Below are 22304 nucleotides of genomic sequence, written 5' to 3' on the forward strand. Positions count from 1 at the left end.
TACCCCCAAATGCCATAAACATGTTGTGAATGTCTCAGTCGACATCCCAGTGGCGGCTATATTGCCTGCGACGTCATTTGCAGATATTACAGTGGGACAGTCAACATAGAAAACACATAAACTGTGCCACCTGCTATGCCAGATGAACAAGAGAGATTTTCCAATTTCTAAACATTTACATTTGTGCCAGAGCATTTCATTGTGTTGTGATTCAACTTTGATGTTATTGTACGAAAACCAAATTTATATTCACCATACTGTGCAGTGGATACAAAAAATTCAACACACTGATGTTCAAATGAGATTTTTTGTGATTTTGTGCTTTCTATCAGAAGCCTGGATCGGTTTGGAAAGGTTCATAATTCTCTCATTCCTTATATTTTCCCCAGCCACTTTAAATTTTGTCAGGTGTGTCTTGAGTGGTATGTGTTAAAAAAAAGGGCTGCCTGTGTTAATCACTATTTTGAACTAATATTATAATCTTTCAACTCATTTTGAAGTTTCTTTATTGTTTAAGAGACTGAGGCAATTGGCATCAAGATTCATAATTATCATTTGAAATAAAGGAGTACTTTGTCCAAAATTAGTATGGACAATAAACCCTCCAATCTGATGTAAAATTATTGTTACATATATTTTTGTGGCATCGTGGATAAGCTGATAAAGCGTTGGCCTCAAAGTTCTGAGGTCCCGGGTTCAATCCCAGACCCGCCTGTGCGTAGTTTGCAGGATCTCCCCGTCCCTGCGTGAGTTTCCTCCGGGCACTCCGGTTTCCTCCCACATCCCCAAAACATGTATTGGACACTCTAAATGCCCCTAGATGTGATTGTGAGTGTGGCTGTTTGTCTCGATGTGCCCTGCGATTGGCTGATAACCAGTTCAGGGTGTACACCACCTCCTGCCCGTTGACAGCGAGGATACACTCCAGCACTCCCCGCGACCCTCGTGAGGATAAGCGGTGAAGAAAATGGATGGATGGATGGATGGATGGATAGACATATATTTTGGACATTAATTGAAAAAAATGAAAATATAGAACATTTTGAAATCTAAGCAAAATCTGGATATGTGCCAGCTTTCACAGCCAGACCCGGAATAAACGTCCTTGACCCTGCCCCGTGACATTGCCGGTGCTTAGCATGACAGACCATTCATTCTAGCTAGGCTAAGATGCTGACGTGTTGTGCAATAAACTGCAGCAAAACTGAGAAAACGCACCCAAATTTATCATTCTTAACCTCCCTTGGGGTCAACCTGAAAGGGTAAAGCTGTGGCTCTCACAGTTGAGGCTCATTCATCAGCCGGGGAAATTTGCACGCATCTAACCATTACTGGTTATTACCTGCCTAGCTATAGAGATTTTTGTTTTTTTCCTACACCCATTGTGAGACTGAAGTTCTTTTGGAAGAAGAGAATATCTCAGAAGTAAATGAAGTGACCAGGCACATATTACCCTATCGTGTCAAGCCATATTAGACGGTATGTGGATCACTTCTAACTGACAACAGACTCCCTGGCAGACGGATGAGGAGGACGAGAAACCCAATCAAATATTCAAAATGACTGGCCCATAATTGTTCAATTTCCTAACCCTTTTACAAGTCTTGTGTATGTAGCGTACTCAGGACGACCCATGACGGGTGAAGTAAGTACGTCATGGGTGCCCTGACACTGGTGGCCAATGGGGGAGAGAGCTCCTTTCTCCTCCCTGCATGCAGCTGACCCACCTCCGCGTTGGCGGTCACTGGCGAACGTTGGCCACCGGCGAATGGCAACCATGGCGGGGGTGGGGGGATTTCTTCAAATGAAATAGATTATTGACAATCATTTTTTAAGGAATACAAAAATCATCTCCAGCTGAACCTCCAAAGCTGAACATTATTCATTTCATGGCGAAGTTCCAATTTCTAAACTTTTGGGGGGATTTTGTCATTTCTGCCATGCAGTTGTAAAGCCAAGAGTTTGCAGGTTCTCCCTGTGCTTGCATGGGTTTTCTCCAGGTTCTTTGGCTTCCTCACACGTTTCAAAATCATGCATGAGTTGTTGATTGACTTTAAAATGTCTATTGCCATGAATGCGTGTATGAATGTTTGCTTGTCTCAGTGTGCCCTACAGTTGAGTGTGTCATGAACAAGGCTTGGCCACTGCCAAGAGGTGTGTGGCCTGGCCACTGCTCTGGGGGAGCCACCTCTGACACCTGTCACCTGTCACAGCTATTTTCCATTTGGACTCTAATTAAACCATGTATTTAGGTTTGCAGTTTTGTCACTAGCATTTGCCAGTTCATTGCCTTGTGTTAGTGAGTTGAATTCACAGCCTATAGGAATCCACGCTTCTATGCGTACGTTAGAGCAATCCTTAGTCACAGTGATTCTGTGCCCTTCTGTTTGTTCATGTCCTGTTAAGCTTGTTAGTTTGCCCCATAGTCATCGAACCTTGCTGTGTGTCTTTTGGATCCTGCCTAGCCTAGCGTTTTTGTGCCTCTGCCTTGTTTTAGACTGCTTTTTAGTATCGACCAGTTTCCTGAAATAAATCACATTGAACATTATGCCTATGCCTGGAAGTCCTGCATTTGGGACCGCCCCCCCACCATTGATTTGTGATAGAGTGATTGACAACCACAACGCCTTTCCACCGTCAGGTGGTTTCCAACTTACCCATCAGTCTATATTGTGGTATTAAATAGTAATTATAAGGGATGGTTATGTTGGGGTCAACCTCTTTAATTCTTCAAATTTAAAATCTAAATTGTCATCACTTATCACCCCTGAGTGTCATACAAGTATAAAGATAGTTAACCACTGTTTGATAAAACTACTCACCCTTTGAAGATGCTTGACAGTCATATAGCAGAGAAGGAATAGGAAGCTATGGGGTATTAAACACATTGGTGAAATTAATTAATTTGCTCTTTGCAGGCAGAAAAAGAACAAATCTTAAACCTTGACTGTTTAGTTAGAATGTACCGTTTTGGTGAGTCCAGTAGTGGGAAGTAAGGAATTACACATATTTTGTTACTGTTGGCCCTAATAAAAGTACCTGTAAAGTCAAAATAAAAATGTCTTCATAAATTTAACACAAAGACAAGTTGTTAATGTGTCAGCCAAATTTGAATTAATAGAATAAAAATAATAAAAACAATTACCAAATATTGAAATAAGGCTTCAAAATCATCAATCATCTCTCAACTGTTTAATCCTGTGTGCATGTGCACTGAAAACAAACCTGCTCAATTGTCTATCAAATACTGTACATTCTTACAACATTTGCTCAAATGTCTGCAGTGTGAGCCACATGCTGAATAACGTATGCCACTGTGTTTCATCAACAGTTTACTTTCCCCAAAGTGTCTCTGTTGTGTGTATCTCCACGCGACACACCAAGTGAGGCCTTGGCAAATTGGACAGCCCACGCACCACATGTGGATCAGTACAACACAGACACTGTAGCCCGAATAACACAAAACACATAATACCTCAAGTAAGATGTATTTTTTGGGGTTGTAGGGATATTTTGATAGCTAACTGCATGCTATCGTGGTAGAAATGCGGCAAGTTTTTAAGTAACTCGCAATTATGCTAGATAGCAAATGGTGGACGAAAAAAGTGCTAAGTACTTGCATGATGGGGGAGTGCTAACACATCCCAGAAAGCCCAAGTGTGTACTTGGCCACACCCAAAAAAAATCCAGATCACTGAAATCACTTTACAATGTCTTAAAGTAGACTTTTCATTGAAAGGTCTCGCATCATATATAGTACTGCATATCTGAGTATTTTTTTCTAACGTATTTTTACTTTTATTCCCTACATTAGTACATACCTGTACTTTTGACTCCTTAGTTTGTCAAAATACGCATTTTTTTTCAACCTGTGTGGATGTCAACACGGCATGAAAAAGAGCAGTAAAGAAAGTCAAAACATATTTTGTTTTTCTTGTGCCAAATTATCAAAATGCAATGTACAACGCAAGGCCTCCATATCTGATTTGTATGCTTTCTCTTTATTTCCAATTCACCTTCTCTATATGCATATCCAGTGGTGCTTTTGAACAGCAACAAAATATAAAATTCCATGAAACCTGTTCTCACTTACTCTTAAAAAATGATTTTTTTTCATTATTATTCCAACTGCCCCACCCACCAAATGCAATGCTATAAATTGGTTGATATAAATCCTTCATGTGAACGCCATTAAAAAAAAAAAAGTAAGTACAGTAGTAAAAAAAACTTCTTTTCCTAAGCAGACTTCAGAGACTTTTTTTCAGAGAGGCAGGCAGGAGAGTACTTAGGGTGTCTTCTGGTAGGAAAGGGGAGAAGGACACTTTGTGGTGGAACCCCAAAATACAGGAAGGTGCTGCGTGCACAAGTCCGTTGTGGCGGTGAAATATGTAAGAATAGTACAGGACATGTATGAGGACAGCAGAACAGCGGTGAGATGTGCCGTATGTTTGTCAGAAGAATTTAAGGTGGAGGTGGAACTGCATCAGGGATCCGCTCCGAGCCCCCTTTCTGCTTGTGGTCGTAATGGATAGGCTGCCAGACGAGGTTAGACAGGATTCCTCTTGGACGTGATGTTCGCAGATGAAATTGTGATGTGCAGTGAAAGCAGAGAGCAGGTGGAGGAACAATTAGAAAGATGGAGGCACACACTGGAAAGGAGAGGAATGAAGATTAGCTGAAGTTAAACAGAGTATATGTGAATTAATGAGAGGGGCGTTGGGTGGACGAATTCAAATACTTGGGGTCAACAATACAGAGCAATGGAGAGTGTGGTAAGAAAGTGAGGAAATGGGTCCAAGTGGAGTGAAACAGTTGGCGGAAGGTGTCTAGGGTTTTATGTGACAGAAGAGTCTCCGCTAGAATGATGGGCAAAGTTTATAAAACAGTGGTGAGGCCGGCCATGATGTACAGATTAGAAACGGTGGCTCTGAAGAAACAACAGGAAGCAGAACTGGAGGTTGCAGAAATGAAGATGCTGAGGTTCTCGCTTGGTGTGAACAGGCTGGATAGAATTAGAAATGAGCTCATTAGAGGGATAGCCAAAGCTGGATGTTTTGGAGACAAGGTTAGAGAGAGCAGACTTCGATGGTTTGGGCATGCAAGAGGCGAGAGAGTGAGTATATTGGTAGAAGGGTGCTGAGGATGGAGCTGGCTGGCAAAAGAGCGAAAGGAAGGCCAAAGAAAAGGTTGATGGATGTTGTGAGGGAGGACATGAAAAGTGTGGGTGTTAGAGAGGAAGATGCACGAGATAGGGTTAGATGGAAAAAGATGACATGCTAATCGGGACAAGGTGAAAGGAAAAGAAGAAGGAGAGAGTTCAGGGACTTTTAAATCTTGTGCCCACATTGGGCCGTCAACACAGACAGGCAAAAATTAATTTTAAAAAGCACGAGTATAGGTGCTTTTTAAGAATGGATTCTGTACAAATGTGATGTTTTATTATGAATAAGTCGTATGAATACTACTTATTTCTAATGGATGTAGTAAAGATGTGATGTTTTATCGTGAATAAGTGGTATTATTATAGGAAGCAAATCATATCGATTCTCATAACTATTAATAAACTAAAAAGCGGCAATGTCAACAAAGTTGCTCAGATTCACTTAGTTGCTCGACAGAGTTCATAAGACTCTCCCACAACTTCCCCATGCGTCAATGTGAAAAATGTTCATGTCAGTCATGCCTGAAGAGAAGATGCCTGTGGTCAATAATTTGCAGAAACTGATCCAGACTAAGATTATTTCTCCCAAAACACTTTTAAAATTATGAGTAAATATATACATAAAAACGTTCTGATTATAATTAATGTGTAGATGTGCCTGACATTATCATTTATCACTCAATGTAAAAAGAAGTATAATGGTGTAAGCAACAAAAATGTCAAAAGCAATAAAATGTCAAAAGCAATAAAATATCAAAAGAAATAAAGACAACGCAAACACTCGACTTAGACGAGTATTGCGACAACTACTGTACTTACTGCTTTGAATGTGAACCCACAAATGCAATGGAACTTCCTGTGTATGTTCTTTTTTTCTACTTCTATTTTTCTTTTCGTAAAAGTAAAAAACCCTAGTTGAAACTTCCTCTTGTGTCACACAAAACAGAAATATTGTCAACAATGGGTCAACAGTCTTGAAATGTGTTTTATGACGTTTCCCTTTTTATATTTTAATCCTCAAACATTTGACTGGGAACAAAATTGATGAGGACTTTTACATTTGTGCCACAGCATTTCATTGTGTTGTGATTCAACTTTGATTTTATTGTACCAAACCCAAATTTATATTCACCGTACTGTGCAGTGGATATAAAAAAAAAAATTGACACGCTGATGTTTAAATGACATGTTTGTGATATAAAAAACTGAGACCGAGATAAATCACTTTTTCCACCACTAATGTGGTCTATGACCAGTATAACTCAATTGACGACATATCTTTTTGAGAGAAGTGAAAATATGACATGGTTGCATAAGTGTCCACAGTCTCCTATAATTTAGGCTGTGGCTGTAAACTAGTGACATTCAAACTTTAATGGGAGTCAGCACACACTTGCCACCAAATAAATTATTGATGTTCTAGTAGGCTTTTCTTGACCTGAGGGTTTAGATAAGGTGGACATGCCCAGAGGCAAGAGAGTGAGTATATTGGTAGACGGGTGCTGACGATGGAGCTGCCAGGCAAAAGAGTTCGGGGAAGACCAAGGAAAAGTTGATGGATGTTGTGAGGGAGGACATGAGGACAGTGGGTGTTAGAGAGGAAGATGCACGAGATAGGCTTAGATGGAAAAAGATGACATGCTGTGGCGACCCCTAACGGGACAAGCCGAAAGGAAAAGAAGAAGAAGAAGAGGTGTGTCTTGAGTGGTATGTGTTAAAAAAGGGCCGCCACTGTTAATTACTATTTTGAACTAATATTATAATCTTTCTACTCATTTTGAAGTTTCTTTTTATTGCTTAAGAGACTGAGGTTCATAATTATCATTTGACATAAAGGAGGACTTTGTACAAAAATCACATGTACAATAAACCCTTCAATCTGAAGTAATATTATTATTACATATATTTTGGACATTAATTGAAAAAATGGAAAATAAAGAACATTTTTTAAATCCAAGCAAAAACCTGAATATGTGCCAACTTTCACAGCCAGACTCGGAAGAAACGTCCTTGACCCTGCCCCGTGACATTGCCGGTGCTTAGCATGAGAGACCATTGATTCTAACTAGGCTAAGATGCAGACGTGTCATGCACCAAACTGCAAAAAAACTGAGAAAACGCACCCAAATTTATCGTTCTTAACCTCCCGTGGGGTCAACCTGATGGGACAAAGCTGTAGCTGTCACTGTTGTGGCTCGTTCATCAGCCGGGGAAATTTGCACGCATCTAACCATTACTGGTTATTAGCTGCCTAGCTATAGCCTCCTGTGCCGCTACTGTATAAGCAATAACATACTTTATGAGGCAGCACGGTGGCACAGCTGTAAGGCGTTGGCTTCACAGTGTGCCGGTGTAACCAACACGATATTTTATGAGGAGGCACGGTAGTTCAGCTGTAAAGTGCTGGCCTCACAGTTATGTGGACCCAGGTTCAATCCCGGACCTCCCAAGGTAGAGTTCTCATGTTCTCCCCGTGTCTGCGTGGGTGTACCCTGCTTCCTACCCATTGACAGCTGGGATAGGCTCCAGCACTCCTGCGACCTTCCTGTAGATAAGCAACTGAGAAAATGGATGGATGGATATATACGTGTAATCACTTTAGGGAAGTCCCAATTTCTATTTTTTTCTGCATTTAATACTCCACATATAAATAAATAATTAGATAGTCCTACACTGTACTCAGAAAACAAGCTCTCATTTTTGATACATTTTGGAGATAGCCAATAGCATTCATATAGCTCACGTAGCATTCACATAGTATTCATATTAGCATTCACATAGAACTCCAGGACCGTTAAAAATGTGTACTCTCCTATTTTCCACTGGATGTACAAGTGGTCCTTTCATCAAACTATCATGGATCATAAGTAAATTGATCTGTAACACGTCTTTGTCCAAACAACTTTATATCTATCAGAGGAGGTTATGCAGACATGTTGATCGTGATGCAAGTTCATTCTGATATGTTCCATTTTTTGTTCGACCTATTCAAACTCATGACAGCACTGTCATTCCACCACAGTTGGCTTTAGGTCACAAAGAGAACACGAACACCAGTCTTTTGAAACGAGCCTGTCTGGAAGATCTCCGAGGTCCATATTTTGTGATTGTTGTGCTCCTTCATCAGAGTCACGCCCCCTCTCCAACATGTCAAGTTCCGCCTGTGTGTATTTTGGCTTAAACGCATAGGCTTGAACATTGTACATGTAGATGTTATTTTTGTTTGTTTGTAATTATTTTTCACAAAAATCAGCCACAAAATCACAGATAGCGGATGTTCTCTGTTCAGTGAAACGTATCCACGAGCAATGGGGGGGTCAGTACAGGAAGCACTGCAGCTGTGGCAAACGCTGATTGGCTGTCAGTTTTCCAGGCGGGGTCATTGGAATGTCTGAGCGAGAGAGGAATTTCCATAATACTTTTCCAATTTAGTGATGTTTCTAAGTGAAATCTGTGGATAATTTTGGCATTCAAAGAAACGCTGAACCCTCATCTACTAACTTTCAATATGTCCTCCCACTCCTGTTTTTCAACAAAGTCCTCCTTTAAAAAGGGAACTTCCCACATTTCAACAATGTCTTAGTCACATGTCACACATTCACTCAGTGGTGAGCAAGGATAACAACAACAAGCTGCCAGGTGACAGATCTAAATTTGAAGGCAAAGTGTTTTTCATATGAATGAGAGAATATAAACCATCCTGTGTCATTGTTTCTCTGAAGCAGATGCAACATGGTGAGATTTGATCACACAGAAGTCTCAGTGCAGATGGACTATGTGAACATGCCCCGCACTTCAAGCCAAGGGGAGACAGATGCAGTGACAGGTAAATACTGTGTAAGAATGTTTGAGCAATCTTAATGTGCTTAATTTCGTCTTTACATTAATACTATTTGGTTTATTTTTATCACATTTCCAGAGGAATGTTTTGGTTCAATAAGTGCTGACCGGATCCTTCCTAATACTGTAACAATAATACCGATACAAACATTTGTCTGGATATTTATCATACCTGTGTAATGAGATCAATACATTACTTGCAAGTTCTTTTCTCCATGCACTGCTGCACTTTCATCTAACACAGAGCATTATTTTTCTTTTAAACTCAGTGCTTTCATTTGTTGACAATAACTTGTTGTTAAGGTTGTTAAGTTATTCATACTTTATTTATTCCATTTTATTTTGCTTGCTTTCACTTATCCTCCCTGGGGTCAAGGCTGTGCTGGTGCATATCCCAACTGACTCTAGGTGAGAAGCGAATAGAGAGATTGTGCACTTGACGTCACCATTTTTACGGCGCCATATTGCAGGTCAAACAAAGCCGCTCGGCAGTTCAGGAGTCGTTGAACCGGAGCAGATTTTTCAAATTGCCCGAGACCTGTTGAGCTGTTGGTTGTCACAGTAGACGAGACAGTTTTTCAAAGATATAATTCTATAGAACACCAGCTGAAAAGATGAGAAAAGATCAATGGATTTCAGCAATTAAATGGGATGTGTCATGAGCAAGGGTTGGTCACCGCTCAGAGCAGTGGCGTGGCCAAGCCCCTCTTGGCAATGGGCAAGCCATGCTCATGACAGGGATGGATGGTGCCCAACGAAATTCTCACGCCTGTGTAGTGATGATTTCATTTCAGGTCGGAATTATTCTTCTAGATCTCAAATGATCAAGAAGGATTTATAACGCCAAGTTGACTCATTTGAGAACAATGCGTATTTAAAAACAAAACAAAACGTCTGTTACAGAGAGGTTTACAGAGGTTAATGTGTAGCAGCAATACACTTCTGTGTATGGAGGAGAGGACTCCATGTCCTAATTTTGTACCTTTGTTTACTATCACCTTCTAAATGGTTAACGGTATTGGACAAACCTCTGGGTGTCGTGCTATAAGACATTTTCGTTTAGTCTCAACTGAATAAACTTTCAACAATGCTTTGTTTGACCAACAATATGGCGACTTAAAAATCCTGTGATTTTATGACATAGATACACGATCTGTATACCCAATCGCAGAGCATCTGTAAACAAACAACCCGTTGCACTCACATTGATCCCTACGAGCAATTTAGAGAGTTCAGTAAACCTATCACGCATGTTTTAAAAATGTGGGAGGAAGAGAAAAACCCACGCAGGCAATGGGCAGAACATGCAAACTTCACACAGGCAAGGGTGGATTTGACAAAAGTTTGGCAGATGTGCTAACCAGTCAGCCGCCATGCCACCGTTTATTGTTGATTTAATGTATTTTTTTAATTCTTGATTCTTTCTTCGGGCGGCACAGTGGATCAGTCGGTAGAACGTTGGCCTCACAGTTCTGAGTACCCGGGTTCGATCCCGGGCCTGCCTATGTGGAGTTTGCATGTTCTCCCCGTGCCTGTGTGGGTTTTCTCTGGGCACTCCGGTTTCCTTCCACATCTTAAAACCATGCAACAATAATTGGACACTCTAAATTGTCCCTAGGTGTGATTGTGTGACTGTTTGTCTCGATGTGCCCTGCGATTGGCTGGTAACCAGTTCAACGTGTACCCCGCCTCCTGGCCGTTGACAGCTGGGATGGGCTCCAGCTCTTCCTGCAACCCTCGTGAGGATAAGCAGAAAAGAAAATGGGTGGACGGATGGATTCTTTCTTCAAAGCCAGAAAAGAAACAAATTGAAGGCCAGAAATGTAGTGTATTCCCCAAACACACAGTTAATTTGAAATAAAGGTTTTAATCATTTACTGTGGACAAAGTACATTTGATCAGTCCCGTCTTTCAATTGCACTTGCAGACACTAGTGGATGTTGTTTTGATACGTGGGGGTGCTTTAACCAGCAACGCAGCACTATCCCACTTAAATTTAACGAATTGTTCAGGTCCAATCAATTATTGTCAGGCGGGTGGCCAGGCCAATGCCCTTTGGGCGACTGCCTCGTTTGCGCCTCAACGGTTTTAACTATGCCATAGACTTCAGCCTTGTGTGTTGTATAACTAGTTGCTAGTTCTTTGTATGAGATTGTATTAGTCTATGCGAGTATACAAGCTTCTTGTTGTGTATTTGCCTCGTTGTCACAGCCAGTGCTCCTGTGCCACCACAGCCAAGTCTAGTTAAGTCTTGTTTTTGCCTAGCAGTTATTTGACCTTGTTTTCATGTATTTGGACCTTGCCTTTTTTGGATTGCTTACCTGTGGATCACCACTACCTGGAATAAAACCCCCCTCATCGTCATGTCACTGCCTCTGAGTCTAACCCCTTGCCCCATGTTCGTGACAAGAGGGAAACTTATTTTCAGGATATGAGTGAATCACTGGCAAAGACAATTGGCAGTGTTGAGAAACCAAGGAAACCCTTGTCAGCTGTATCAGGTGAAAAATGCCCCAAAGAAGGAAGGAAGTGAAAGACAAGGAAAAGAAGAAGACATCAATTTTAATATACAATGCAAAATAAATCTCTAATAGATACGTCAATGCAAGATGACTCATTGACTGCTTTGCTCCAGAGAGATACCTGACTAGCTTGTTCCTGATTTCTGTTCCTTGACAACAAAGCAAAGCAAATTTGTATTGGTCATTTCATACACAAGGTAACCCAATCTGCTTTACATGATTAAAGGCATTTGAAAACAAAGATGTAAAACATTTAAAAAGGGATAAAAACAATAAAAATTACAAACAATATTTAAAAAAAGACTTAAAACCGCATGCAATGCAAGTAAAATGATCAAAAAGTGGATATTGTCATAACCAGAATCAGAATCAAGAATCGTGGCTATGAACGGGAGATTTGAGATGGGTTTATAGCTTGCTAACAAGGAATCATCCAGTGCTCTGTTTTTTAGAAGAGGCTTAACAGAAGGTATTTTAGAAGCTTTGGGAAACTTGCCTGACTGAAGTGAGCAATTGATTATTTGCTGCAAATCAGGTAGCACTGACTTCACAGTAGTTTTGAAAAAGTCAGATGGTATTGAGTCGAGACAGCTCGTTCATGGTTTCAACTGCTGAAGAGTTTTTTTTTTTTTTTTACAGTTTTTTGGTCAACTGTGTCAAATTCTGACAAGTTCATAAAATTTTCTCTGGGTGGCTTCATAAGTGAGATCATTCTATCTTTTTACTGATTTGTGCTGACATTTAACCTAATGAATTGTATTTTTTCACTAAAATAAGAGGCAAACTCATTGCATTTTTCAGCTGTTACAAGTTCTGGAGCTATCCGATTAGGGGGTGGGGGGGGTGTAAGCTTGTCAACCACAGCAAATAGAGAATGAGTATTGTTGAGGTTCTTACTGATGATTTCAGAAGTGTTGCTGTCTAGCGCTAACTCTTGGTGAAAATTACAAAGACACTGTCTGTAGAGGTCATAGTCAATTTGGAGTTCCGCTTTCCTACACTCTGATTTAGATCTCTTGACCATCATTGTGCTCCTACACGTTGTTCTTGGTCGCCTCAGGATGGTCTTAGTTTCAACAGGAGCGACAGCATTCATGGCATTTGAGATTTTCCAGGTGAAATTGTCCAAAAGTTCATCAACTGTCAACAGCCTGTCATAGCCTGGGCTTTTATTTTAAGACTATATTGTAATTTCAACTTTTTAATTACTGTTCATAAAAATAGTATTGGAAGGTTCTATCTTTGCTAATGTGTTTCCCCCCCCCCCCCAAGTTTTAAATTGCACTTTACAAGTCTTAAAATATTTTCATTCCACACATTCATGTTTATGGTCATCATGATCACGTCATTTCATTCAACGTCTCATGTTTGCTCCCTCGAATAATATTGTATTCATGATGGCGGTGTCCTCTCATAGGAAGAAACGTGTACAGATTAGTTGCTGTGATCTTTGGACTCCTGTGCATCCTGCAAGCTGCTCTCAACATTTCATTGCGTCTTACCACCTGTGAGTTGAAATTATTCTCTCTTTTTCCTGGTGTTAACCACAGTTTAAGTCTTTTTGATCTTTTAATATATTCTAGGTTGTTGTAGTCGGTCAAAACAAGAAAGCTGAGCCTGAGCCCCCTCAAGCCAATGTCTCCACTCCGACAGAGCTATCTTGACTGCTAACAGCTCCCAGGCTCCAATGTTGTAATTTTGCTCTGCTGGAGGAGTATTGTTGAGGTTCTTGCTGATGATTTCCAAAAGGTGTTGCTGTCTAGCCCTGACTAACTCTTAGTTAAAATTACAAACACTGTCTGTAGAGGGGCTAGTCAATTTGGAGTTAATTTTTCTCCACTTATGTTCTGCTTTCCTACACATTGATTTAAAGCTCTTGACCATCTTTGTGCCCCTCCACCCTGTTTTAGGTCACCTCAAGATGGTCTTAGTTTTAACTGAAGCGACAGCATTCATGGCATTTGAGATTTTCAAGGTGAAATTATCCAAAAGTTCATCAACTGTCTCAGCATTCACAGTTTGTAGCAAAGCTACAGTCTCCATAAACTTGGTGACGGTGCTCTCATTTATGTACCTATTCTTAATAGACATTGAGGTTGTCTGAACGTTTGAATGTATTGTTTATGAAAAAAAAAAAAAAAAGTCAAATAGCCAGACCCTTAATGTCAATCGATCGAATCTCAATATCCTTAGAGATGACTGGGTCTAAGTTGTGACCTTGAGTGTGAATTGGACTCTTAACATGTTGAGAGAGGTCAAATGTGTCTAGTATGGCAAAGAATTCTTTGGATTTTATTTCCATGTTGTCAACATGAATGTTAGTCTCCTGGTATGAAAAAAATAGTTCAGTACATACTGTATAATTGACAGCCGTTCAAAAAAAAAAAAATCCATACATTTTCTATTGTATTTTACAGGTCTATAAATAGTTACAATAATCGTTATCACCTTTGACTAAAAAACACATTCGAAGGAGCAAAGCAAATTTACACAGCGCATTTTATACACAAGGTAACTCAATGTGCTTTACATGATTAAAAGGATTTGAAAACAAAGAAATAACATTTAAAATGGGGGAAAAACAAAAATGACAAGGTTTCCCTCCATCCATTTTATTAGCTGCTAATCCTCACAAACATCCCAGGGGTGCTGGAGCCTATCCCCGCTGTCAACAGGCAAGAGGCGGGGGACACCCTAAACTGGTTGCCAGCCAATTGCAGGGCACATCGAGACAAACAGGCGCACTCGCAATCACAGCTAGGCTCAATTTAGAGTGTCCAATTCATTTTGCATGTTTTTGGGATGTGGGAGGAAACCAAAGTGCCCCGAGAAAACCCACAGAGGCACAGGTAAGACCATGCAAACTCCACAGAGGGAGGACCGGGATTCGAACCCTGGTTTTCAGAACTGTGAGGCTTTACAGCTGCGCCACCTAACAAAGTATATACATTTTAAAAAAATGAAAAATTAAAAGTACAATTAAAAACAGCGTACAATGCAAGAAATATTAACAATGGAATTACTCTAAAAACCATGAGAAAAAAAAAGTTTTCAACTAGGATTTAAAAACGTTTACACTTGGGTTGGACCTCACTTCTGTTGGCAACTTATGTCACGTCCCATCGGAGCGAGAGTAGGACCCAAATGCAGGACTTGGAAGATGCCAGGGAGTTCAAGGAGACACGTTTATTATATGCAGAGGTAGGGGATCGAGCAGGCAGTCCGGTGCAGCAGCGGTAGTTGGGACGTCGGGCGAAGAGAGCAGATGAGCGGACAGGCAGGAGTCAGTACACAGGGGAACAATCAACGCAGGCAGAAGTATCAAAGGAGTCAGGCTTACAAGGTTGGTCGGAGAACATGCGAAGGTCGGTACACACAGGTTCGATCAGGGATACCGGAGCACACGAACGGGACATGAAGATCCTGCCAGTTGTCATCGCGGTCATATAAATCCACAGCATAATCAGGCTGCATGAGGCGCAGGTGTGCACCTCCCAATCAGCGCACCTGCGCGGGCACCCGCACAGCTCGTGCTTGAGCGGCAGGATCATGACAACTTATTCCAGTTGTGTGCAGTATAATGTTTGTCTTGGAGTCTGCGCTCTAATATTTGACTATATGTTTCGCTCTCAGAGCTCTACTGGGTTTGTATTCCGTCTGCATTTCTTTTTTTCAAAAGAGCTAAAATCACCCAGCATAATTTCTTTACACTGAAACAATGACTTAAAAATAAAAATACCACATTCTTTTTCCCCATTTGACACCTGTTCATAAAATTAAAATTTGCAGATGTTGCCTCATTTAAAATGCTTGTACAGCTACTTTCGTCCAGATCATAGGTCATAATGATGTCATTATTTTTTATTTTATTGATTTTTTTTACCCAGGCGGCACGGTGGAGCAGCTGGAAAGCCTTGGCCTCACAGTTCTGAGGTCCCGGGTTCAATCCCGGCCCCGTTTGTGTGGAGTTTGCATGTTCTCCCTGTGCCTGTGTGGGTTTCCTCCGGGCACTCTGGTTTCCACCCACATTCCAAAAACATGCAACATTAATTGGACACTCTAAATTGCCCCTAGGTGTGATTGTGAGTACGGCTGTTTGTCTCAATGTGCCCTGCGCTTGTTTGGGAACCAGTTCAGGGTGTACCCCCCCTCCTGCCCGTTGACAGCTGGGATAGGCTCCGGCACTCCGAGCGACCCTCGTGAGGATAGGCGGCAATGAAGTGGATGGATGGATTGATGGATGGATGGATTTATTACCCAGTGACCTGATATTAACGACCTAGGCTCGCAGATAACTGCAGACAATGGTTTGATATTGACATATTATCCTCACCAAGTTTTAAGATGTCACTGATGGTGTAGTGGTACACACGCCTGCCTTTGGTGCGGGCAGTGTGGAATCGATTTCTGCTTAGCAATGCTGTCCATATCTGCCATGTGACTGACTGTCAACCAATTCAGGGTGTAGTCCGGCTGCCTCCTGAAACTAGATGGGATAGGCTCCAGGTTTCCTGCAACCCTTGTGAGGATAAGTGGCTTGGATAATGACATGACATGACCTGAGTTTTAAGTTGTACTTTTTTTTTTTTATTATGCCTAATGTCTTTGATGAACCTTCTGTCCCTTGTAATTGCAGGGATGATAAAACAACTACATGGGTTCAGTCTATGTGTAATTTCACTGTCTAAAATATTTTTTAATCAATAAATTAGTTCAAGTTATAGGCAACAATAATGGTGGAAAAAAGTTTTTAAATGACTTATTTTGGATTTTTTTTTTTCACAGAAACCTGCCATTTAAACAGGAATGTATACATTTTATAAGGCACTGTTTCTCTGCCTTTTCAGTACATTCTGCTAGTAAAATAAAAGAAACTGCAACAGAGGGCACCTGCACAAACTCCTCTCAAGCACTTGACGAGCTGAAGAAAAAAATCAAAACTATTGGTAAGTTTGACTGTGAACCTGCAGGATGAAATACTATTAAGATGGTTGACTTTGAACTGACAAATTGTAATCAGTTGTCGTGCTACTCTGTATGTTTATCTGTTTGTCGATGCAAAAACACGGAGAAGATAGCCATCGCCAACAAGGATGGTTGTATTTCCCTCCTAGTTTGTATTACATTTCTTCAACACAAAGACCTTGGTCCCTCAGCAGAGCGGACTGTCTTCAAAGACATGCAGACCTTGTGGTTGTCAACAGCAGAGAAGAGCAGGTCTGTCTCTGCCACAGTTTTTAATCTGAATTTCTTGGAGTTGAACCTCTAAAATGTAACATTTTGTGTTGTGTTGTATCTTAACAAGGCCTTCATAGTGAATTTCAACATGAGGGTGTGGATTGGCCTGCAAATGACAAAGGGTACATGGAAATGGGTTGACGGGTCTCAGCTGACAGAAAGGTTCCAAACTTTTTTACGCATGTTTCAAATGCTTAAACACTATCATTATCTCTTAATATGTTTTCATAAATAAATCAGACTAATCTCTGTGGGTGTCACAATTTCAAAACTACAATGGAATGTCCAAAGATATGGTACCAGTGTATAAAACCCGCATTTTAAAGAGATGCGAGACACGACCATGCCTTGAGGTCGCAGCAGATATCGTCAAATCGCAGAAAACTTAGTTCACCTCAAAGTATGGAAGTAAATACAGTATGTGCCAGCAGGATTTGAATTTGAAATGCCACAGAAAACAGGATTTGAATTTGAAATGTAAAGTGATCACATTTTCAGTAGTTGTATTTCAATGTAACTTTTCAATGTTCACAAATCAACTGGCTACAATTCGTCGTCTGAAATTCCTGAATACCGAACAGCCAGCCAATGCAGTTACACTTTCTTAGTATGTGATGTCAAATGACTAAGAAAGCGTAACTGTGATTGGCAGGTTGCTTGGTTCTTACCTGAAGTAACTCTGCCTGGTGGCACAGACGGCGAATTTTAGACAGCGAATTGTAGCCGGTTTAATTGTTAACATTGAAAAGTTACACTGAAATACAACTATTGAATATGTGATCACTTCACATTTCAAATTTAAAAAACGATAAGCCTAAAATGTGTGTTTTGGTTTTTCTTTGGCTTTTATGTTTAAAAGCAGAAAGACAGTCCCAAATATTTATTCCTGTTTCGACATACATGGTACGAAGTAAGGTGTTGTTTTTTTTTTCGTAACATTGGTCAACTTCTTTTTTACATTATCTTTGTATTCTACACAATTTGTTACACTTTGGTCATTAAAAGTTGTTTTTTAACATGGTGTTACAATCAAAGGTCCCGTTTATGGTTGGAATCATTTTTTTGTGCTGTTTTAAGCATAACATAGGTCAAACCTAGTCTATGATGTGGTTTAAGTTTGACATCTATGCGGTTTGTCATTTGAATGCAAAATCCTTTGAACACCAAAAACTGCTTGCAAACAACAGGATTTGAAATCGGTGACAGTGTGTAGTTTTGTTAATTATATTCATATAGACTACTGTGTTATAACAGACCACTTTGTGGCTTTTACAAGCACACTTAACTCAGCTGAACAACATTTCAGTTGAGTTCCAGCTGCTGCACAGCCATAAAAACACTTTATAAACCAAACATAGGTTTTTATAGGTTAACCATATAGATATGTATTTAATACAACTGGAACAGATGAAATTGTGAAGCTTGCGTTCATTGTCAACGATGGCCTTTGCAGCCAGTTTCATTAACATGAATGGGAGCAAAAGACGAGCAAGCTTCTCACAGCACAGAGTGTACTTTGGAGAGCAAAAATGGTAGACAAGTCATCCCCCCCCACTTCCCAAAGTAAAAAATTGTAAACAATTGTTGTCAAAATTAAATACAAGAACAGTGATAAAAGGGGAACTTTAACGTTTACCAGTTACAGTGAAAAAAAAATACATATAGTGAAATGTTAAGAATTGGTAAATGCAGCCCTATAGGGGCACAAAACAGTGCAATCTGTAGGTCGGTCCCAAGCCCGGATAAATGCAGAGGGTTGCGTCAGGAAGGTCATCCGGCGTAAAAACTGTGCCAAACAAATATGAGCGTTCATCTAAAGAATCCTATACCGGATCGGTCGTGGCCCGGGTTAACAACGCCCGGCACTGCTAACCTGCAGGGCGTCGGTGGAAATTCAGCGAACTGTGGGTCGAAGACAAAGAAGAGGAGGAAACCGGATCCATCGTCAAATGAAAAAGAGGAATGCACAGAGCCTACTACTGAGTGTAGAGACTTTGAATGTTGGGACTATGACAGGAAAACCTCAGGAGTTGGTTGACATGATGATTATGAGAAAGGTTGATATTCTGTGCATCCAAGAGTGCAGGTGGAAAGGTAGTAAGGCTAGAAGTTTAGGAGCAGGGTTTAAATGATTCTACCACGGAGTAGATGGAAAGAGAAATGGAGTAGGAGTTGTTTTAAAGGAGGAGCTGGCTAAGAATGTCTTGGAGGTGAAAAGAGTATCAGATCGAGTGATGAGACTAAAATTTGAAATTGAGGGTGTTCTGTATAATGTGGTTAGCGGCTATGCCCCACAGGTAGGATGCGACCTAGAGTTGAAAGAGAAATTCTGGAAGGAACTAGATGAAGTAGTTCTGAGCATCCCAGACAGCGAGAGAGTTGTGATTGGTGCAGATTGTAATGGACATACTGGTAAAGGAAACAGGGGTGATGAAGAAGTGATGCTTAAGTACGGCATCCAGGAAAGGAACTTTGAGGGACAGATGGTGGTGGACTTTGCACACTTATTTCCAGAAGAGGGAGGAACATATAGTGACCTACAAGAGCGGAGGTAGAAGCACGCAGGTGGATTATATTTTGTGCAGACGATGTAATCTAAAGGAGGTTACTGACTTCAAAGTAGTGGTAGGGGAGAGTGTAGCTCGACAGCATAGGATGGTAGTGTGTAGGATCACTCTGGTAGTGGGTAGGAAGATTAAGAAGACAAAGGTAGAGCAGAGAACCATGTGGTGGAAGCTGAGAAAGGAAGAATATTGTGTGGCCTTTCGGAAAGAGGTGAGACAGGCTCTCGATGGACAGCAGAAGCTCCAGGAAGACTGGACTACGACAGCCAAGGTAATCAGAGAGACAGGCAGGAGAGTACTTGCTGTGTCTTCTGGGAGGAAAGGGGAGAAGGAGACTTGGTGCTGGAACTCCAAAATACAGGGAGTCATAGAAGGAACGAGATTAGCAAAGAAGTGGGACACTGAGAGGACTGAGGAGAGGCGAAAGCAGTACATTGAGATGCGACGGAGGCCAGACAGAGGGATTGAGATGGGAAGGATGAGCAGCAGGTAAGGGTGATTAAGGATAGAGATGGAAATGTGTTGACTGGTGCCAATAGTGTGCTAAATAGATGGAAAGAATACTTTGAGAAGTTGATGAATGAAGAAAATGAGAGAGAAGGGAGGGTTGAAGAGGCAAGTGTGAAAGACCAGGAAGTGGCAATGATTACTCAGGGGGAAGTCAGAAAGGCACTACAAAGGATGAAAAATGGAAAGGCAGTTGGTCCTGATGACATACCGGTAGAGGTATGGAAGCAATTTGGAGAGATGGCTGTGGAGTTTTTGACCAACTTATTCAACAGAATACTCGTGGGCAAAAAGATCCCTGAAGAATGGAGGAAAAGTGTTCTAGTTGCCATTTTTAAGAAAAAAGGGGATGTTCAGAGCTGTGGGAACTATAGAGGAACAAAGTTGATGAGCCACACAATGAAGTTATGGGAAAGAGTAGTGGAGGCTAGACTCAGGACAGAAGCAAGTGTCTGCGAGGAACAGTATGGTTTCATGCCTAGAAAGAGTACCACAGATGCATTATTTGCCTTGAGGATGCTCGTGGAAAAGTACAGAGAAGGTCAGAAGGAGCTACATTGTGTCTTTGTGGATCTAGAGAAAGCCTATGACAGAGTACCAAGAGAGGAACTGTGGTACTGCATGCATAAGTCCGGTGTGGCAGAGAAGTATGTTAAAATAGTACAGGACATGTATGATGGAAGCAGAACAATGGTGAAGTGTGCCTAAGGTGTAACAGAGGAATTTAAGGTGGAGGTGGGACTGCATCAGGGATCAGCTCTGAGCCCCTTCCTGTTTGCAGTGGTAATGGATAGGCTGACAGATGAGGTTAGACTGGAATCCCCTTGGACCATGATGTTCGCAGATGATATTGTGATATGCAGCGAAAGCAGAGAGCATGCAGAGGAACAATTAGAAAGATGGAGACATGCACTGGAAAGGACAGGAATGAAGATTAGCCAAAGTAAAACAGAGTATATGTGCATGACAGAAAAGTGGAGGGGGAAGAGTGAGGCTACAGGGAGAAGAGATGACGAGGGTTGACGACTTCAAATATTTAGGGTCAACAATCCAGAGCAATGGTGAGTGTGGTAAGGAAGTGAAGAAACGGGTACAAGCAGGTTGGAAGAGCTGGCGAAAGGTGTCTGGTGTGTTATGTGACAGAAGAGTCTCTGCTCGGAAGAAGGGCAAAGTTAACAAAACAGTGGTGAGGCTGGTCATGATGTACAGATTAGAGACAGTGGCACTGAAGAAACAACAGGAAGCAGAACTGGAGGTGGCAGAAATGAAGATGTTGAGATTCTCGCTCGGAGTGAGCAGGTTGGAAAGGATTAGAAATGAGCTCATTAGAGGGACAGCCAAAGTTGGATGTTTTGGAGACAAGATTCGAGAGAGCAGACTTCGATGGTTTGGACATGTACAGAGGCGAGTGAGTATATTGGTGGAGGGGTGCTAAGGATGGAGATGCCAGGCAAAAGAGCGAGAGGAAGAGCAAAGAGAAGGTTTATGGATGTGGTGAGGGAAGACATGAGGGCAGTTGGGGTTAGAGAGGAAGATGCAGAAGATAGGCTAAGATGGCACAAGATGACACGCTGTGGCGACCCCTAACGGGACAAGCCGAAAGGAAAAGAAGAAGAAGAAGAAGTTAAGAATTGGTACGGCTCCATTGTTCTGCGTGACCATTGGCCAATCACGGTCGCAACCTGCAAAGAACTCGACGGTTGGAATTTGGGTTGGGCATTGAGAATCAATAACTGAATCATAGCTAACATTCCAGTTCTCCTGGAATCGTTCAAATACTGTATACTTTTTACAATTGAATGACAGTTTAGTGTCATGGTAGAACCAAGAAATATATAAATAAATAACATATTTAACAACACTGATGGTGTGACCCTGGAATGGTGACATTAGAGGTTGACTATCATCCCAGATCTATTGCTTCTCTGTATTTGTATTTGAAGAGTTTGTTGTTTCTGTAGATTCTTTGATTCATATAAATTAGATAATCTACAAAAACAACAAAAATGGATACATCTGCTTTTGTGTCTCAACGCTTCATTTCTTTCTATACACAACTACATTGAGTTAGCAGATTACGTTACCTTGTGTATTAAATGCACGATACTGTATAAATAAATTTTCTTTGCTTTCTGAATTTCATGGAATAGTTTCTTTGTCAAAGGAATATAAATACTGCTCTCATTTTGAATGAAAATTATATTTTTGTGTTCTTGTGTTACAGCTACTGGACTCCAGGTGAACCAAATAATTTTGAAAACGCAATGGAAGACTGTGTACAAACAGGGTTAAATGACATCAATAGCTGGAATGACGTCGTGTGTAGAGAACCACACTTTTGGATATGTGAAAAGGTTGTGTGACACAATTCTTTGGAGGATTAAACTTCATAATTGCTGGACAAATGTCATTTTATATATCTGTAATACTTGATGTTGCTGATGACCACAGGAGAATTTTGTTTGTGTGAAG

General features: G+C 41.0%; 1 protein-coding gene and 1 long non-coding RNA gene across 2 annotated transcripts; one reads left to right on the forward strand and one right to left on the reverse strand.

Annotated features, from left to right (window-relative positions):
* Positions 1-6852: 6852 nt before the first annotated feature.
* On the forward strand, positions 6853-22237 carry LOC133505778 (CD209 antigen-like protein A). The gene is made up of 9 exons (XM_061829222.1): positions 6853-6868; positions 8884-8987; positions 12941-13030; positions 13434-13498; positions 15985-16045; positions 16371-16469; positions 16598-16740; positions 16829-16923; positions 22057-22237. The coding sequence occupies exons 2-9, from the start codon at positions 8894-8896 to the stop codon at positions 22193-22195; spliced, it is 786 nt and encodes a 261-aa protein (XP_061685206.1). The 5' UTR covers positions 6853-6868; positions 8884-8893; the 3' UTR covers positions 22196-22237.
* On the reverse strand, positions 13722-15166 carry LOC133505779 (uncharacterized). Its single transcript, XR_009796336.1, has 2 exons — positions 14864-15166; positions 13722-14675 (listed from the first exon to the last, which is right to left on the reverse strand). It is a non-coding gene; the product is annotated as an uncharacterized LOC133505779 (long non-coding RNA).
* Positions 22238-22304: the final 67 nt, after the last annotated feature.

The sequence above is a fragment of the Syngnathoides biaculeatus genome, chromosome 9, assembly GCF_019802595.1.
Source record: "Syngnathoides biaculeatus isolate LvHL_M chromosome 9, ASM1980259v1, whole genome shotgun sequence".
Taxonomy (NCBI): Eukaryota; Metazoa; Chordata; class Actinopteri; order Syngnathiformes; family Syngnathidae; genus Syngnathoides; species Syngnathoides biaculeatus.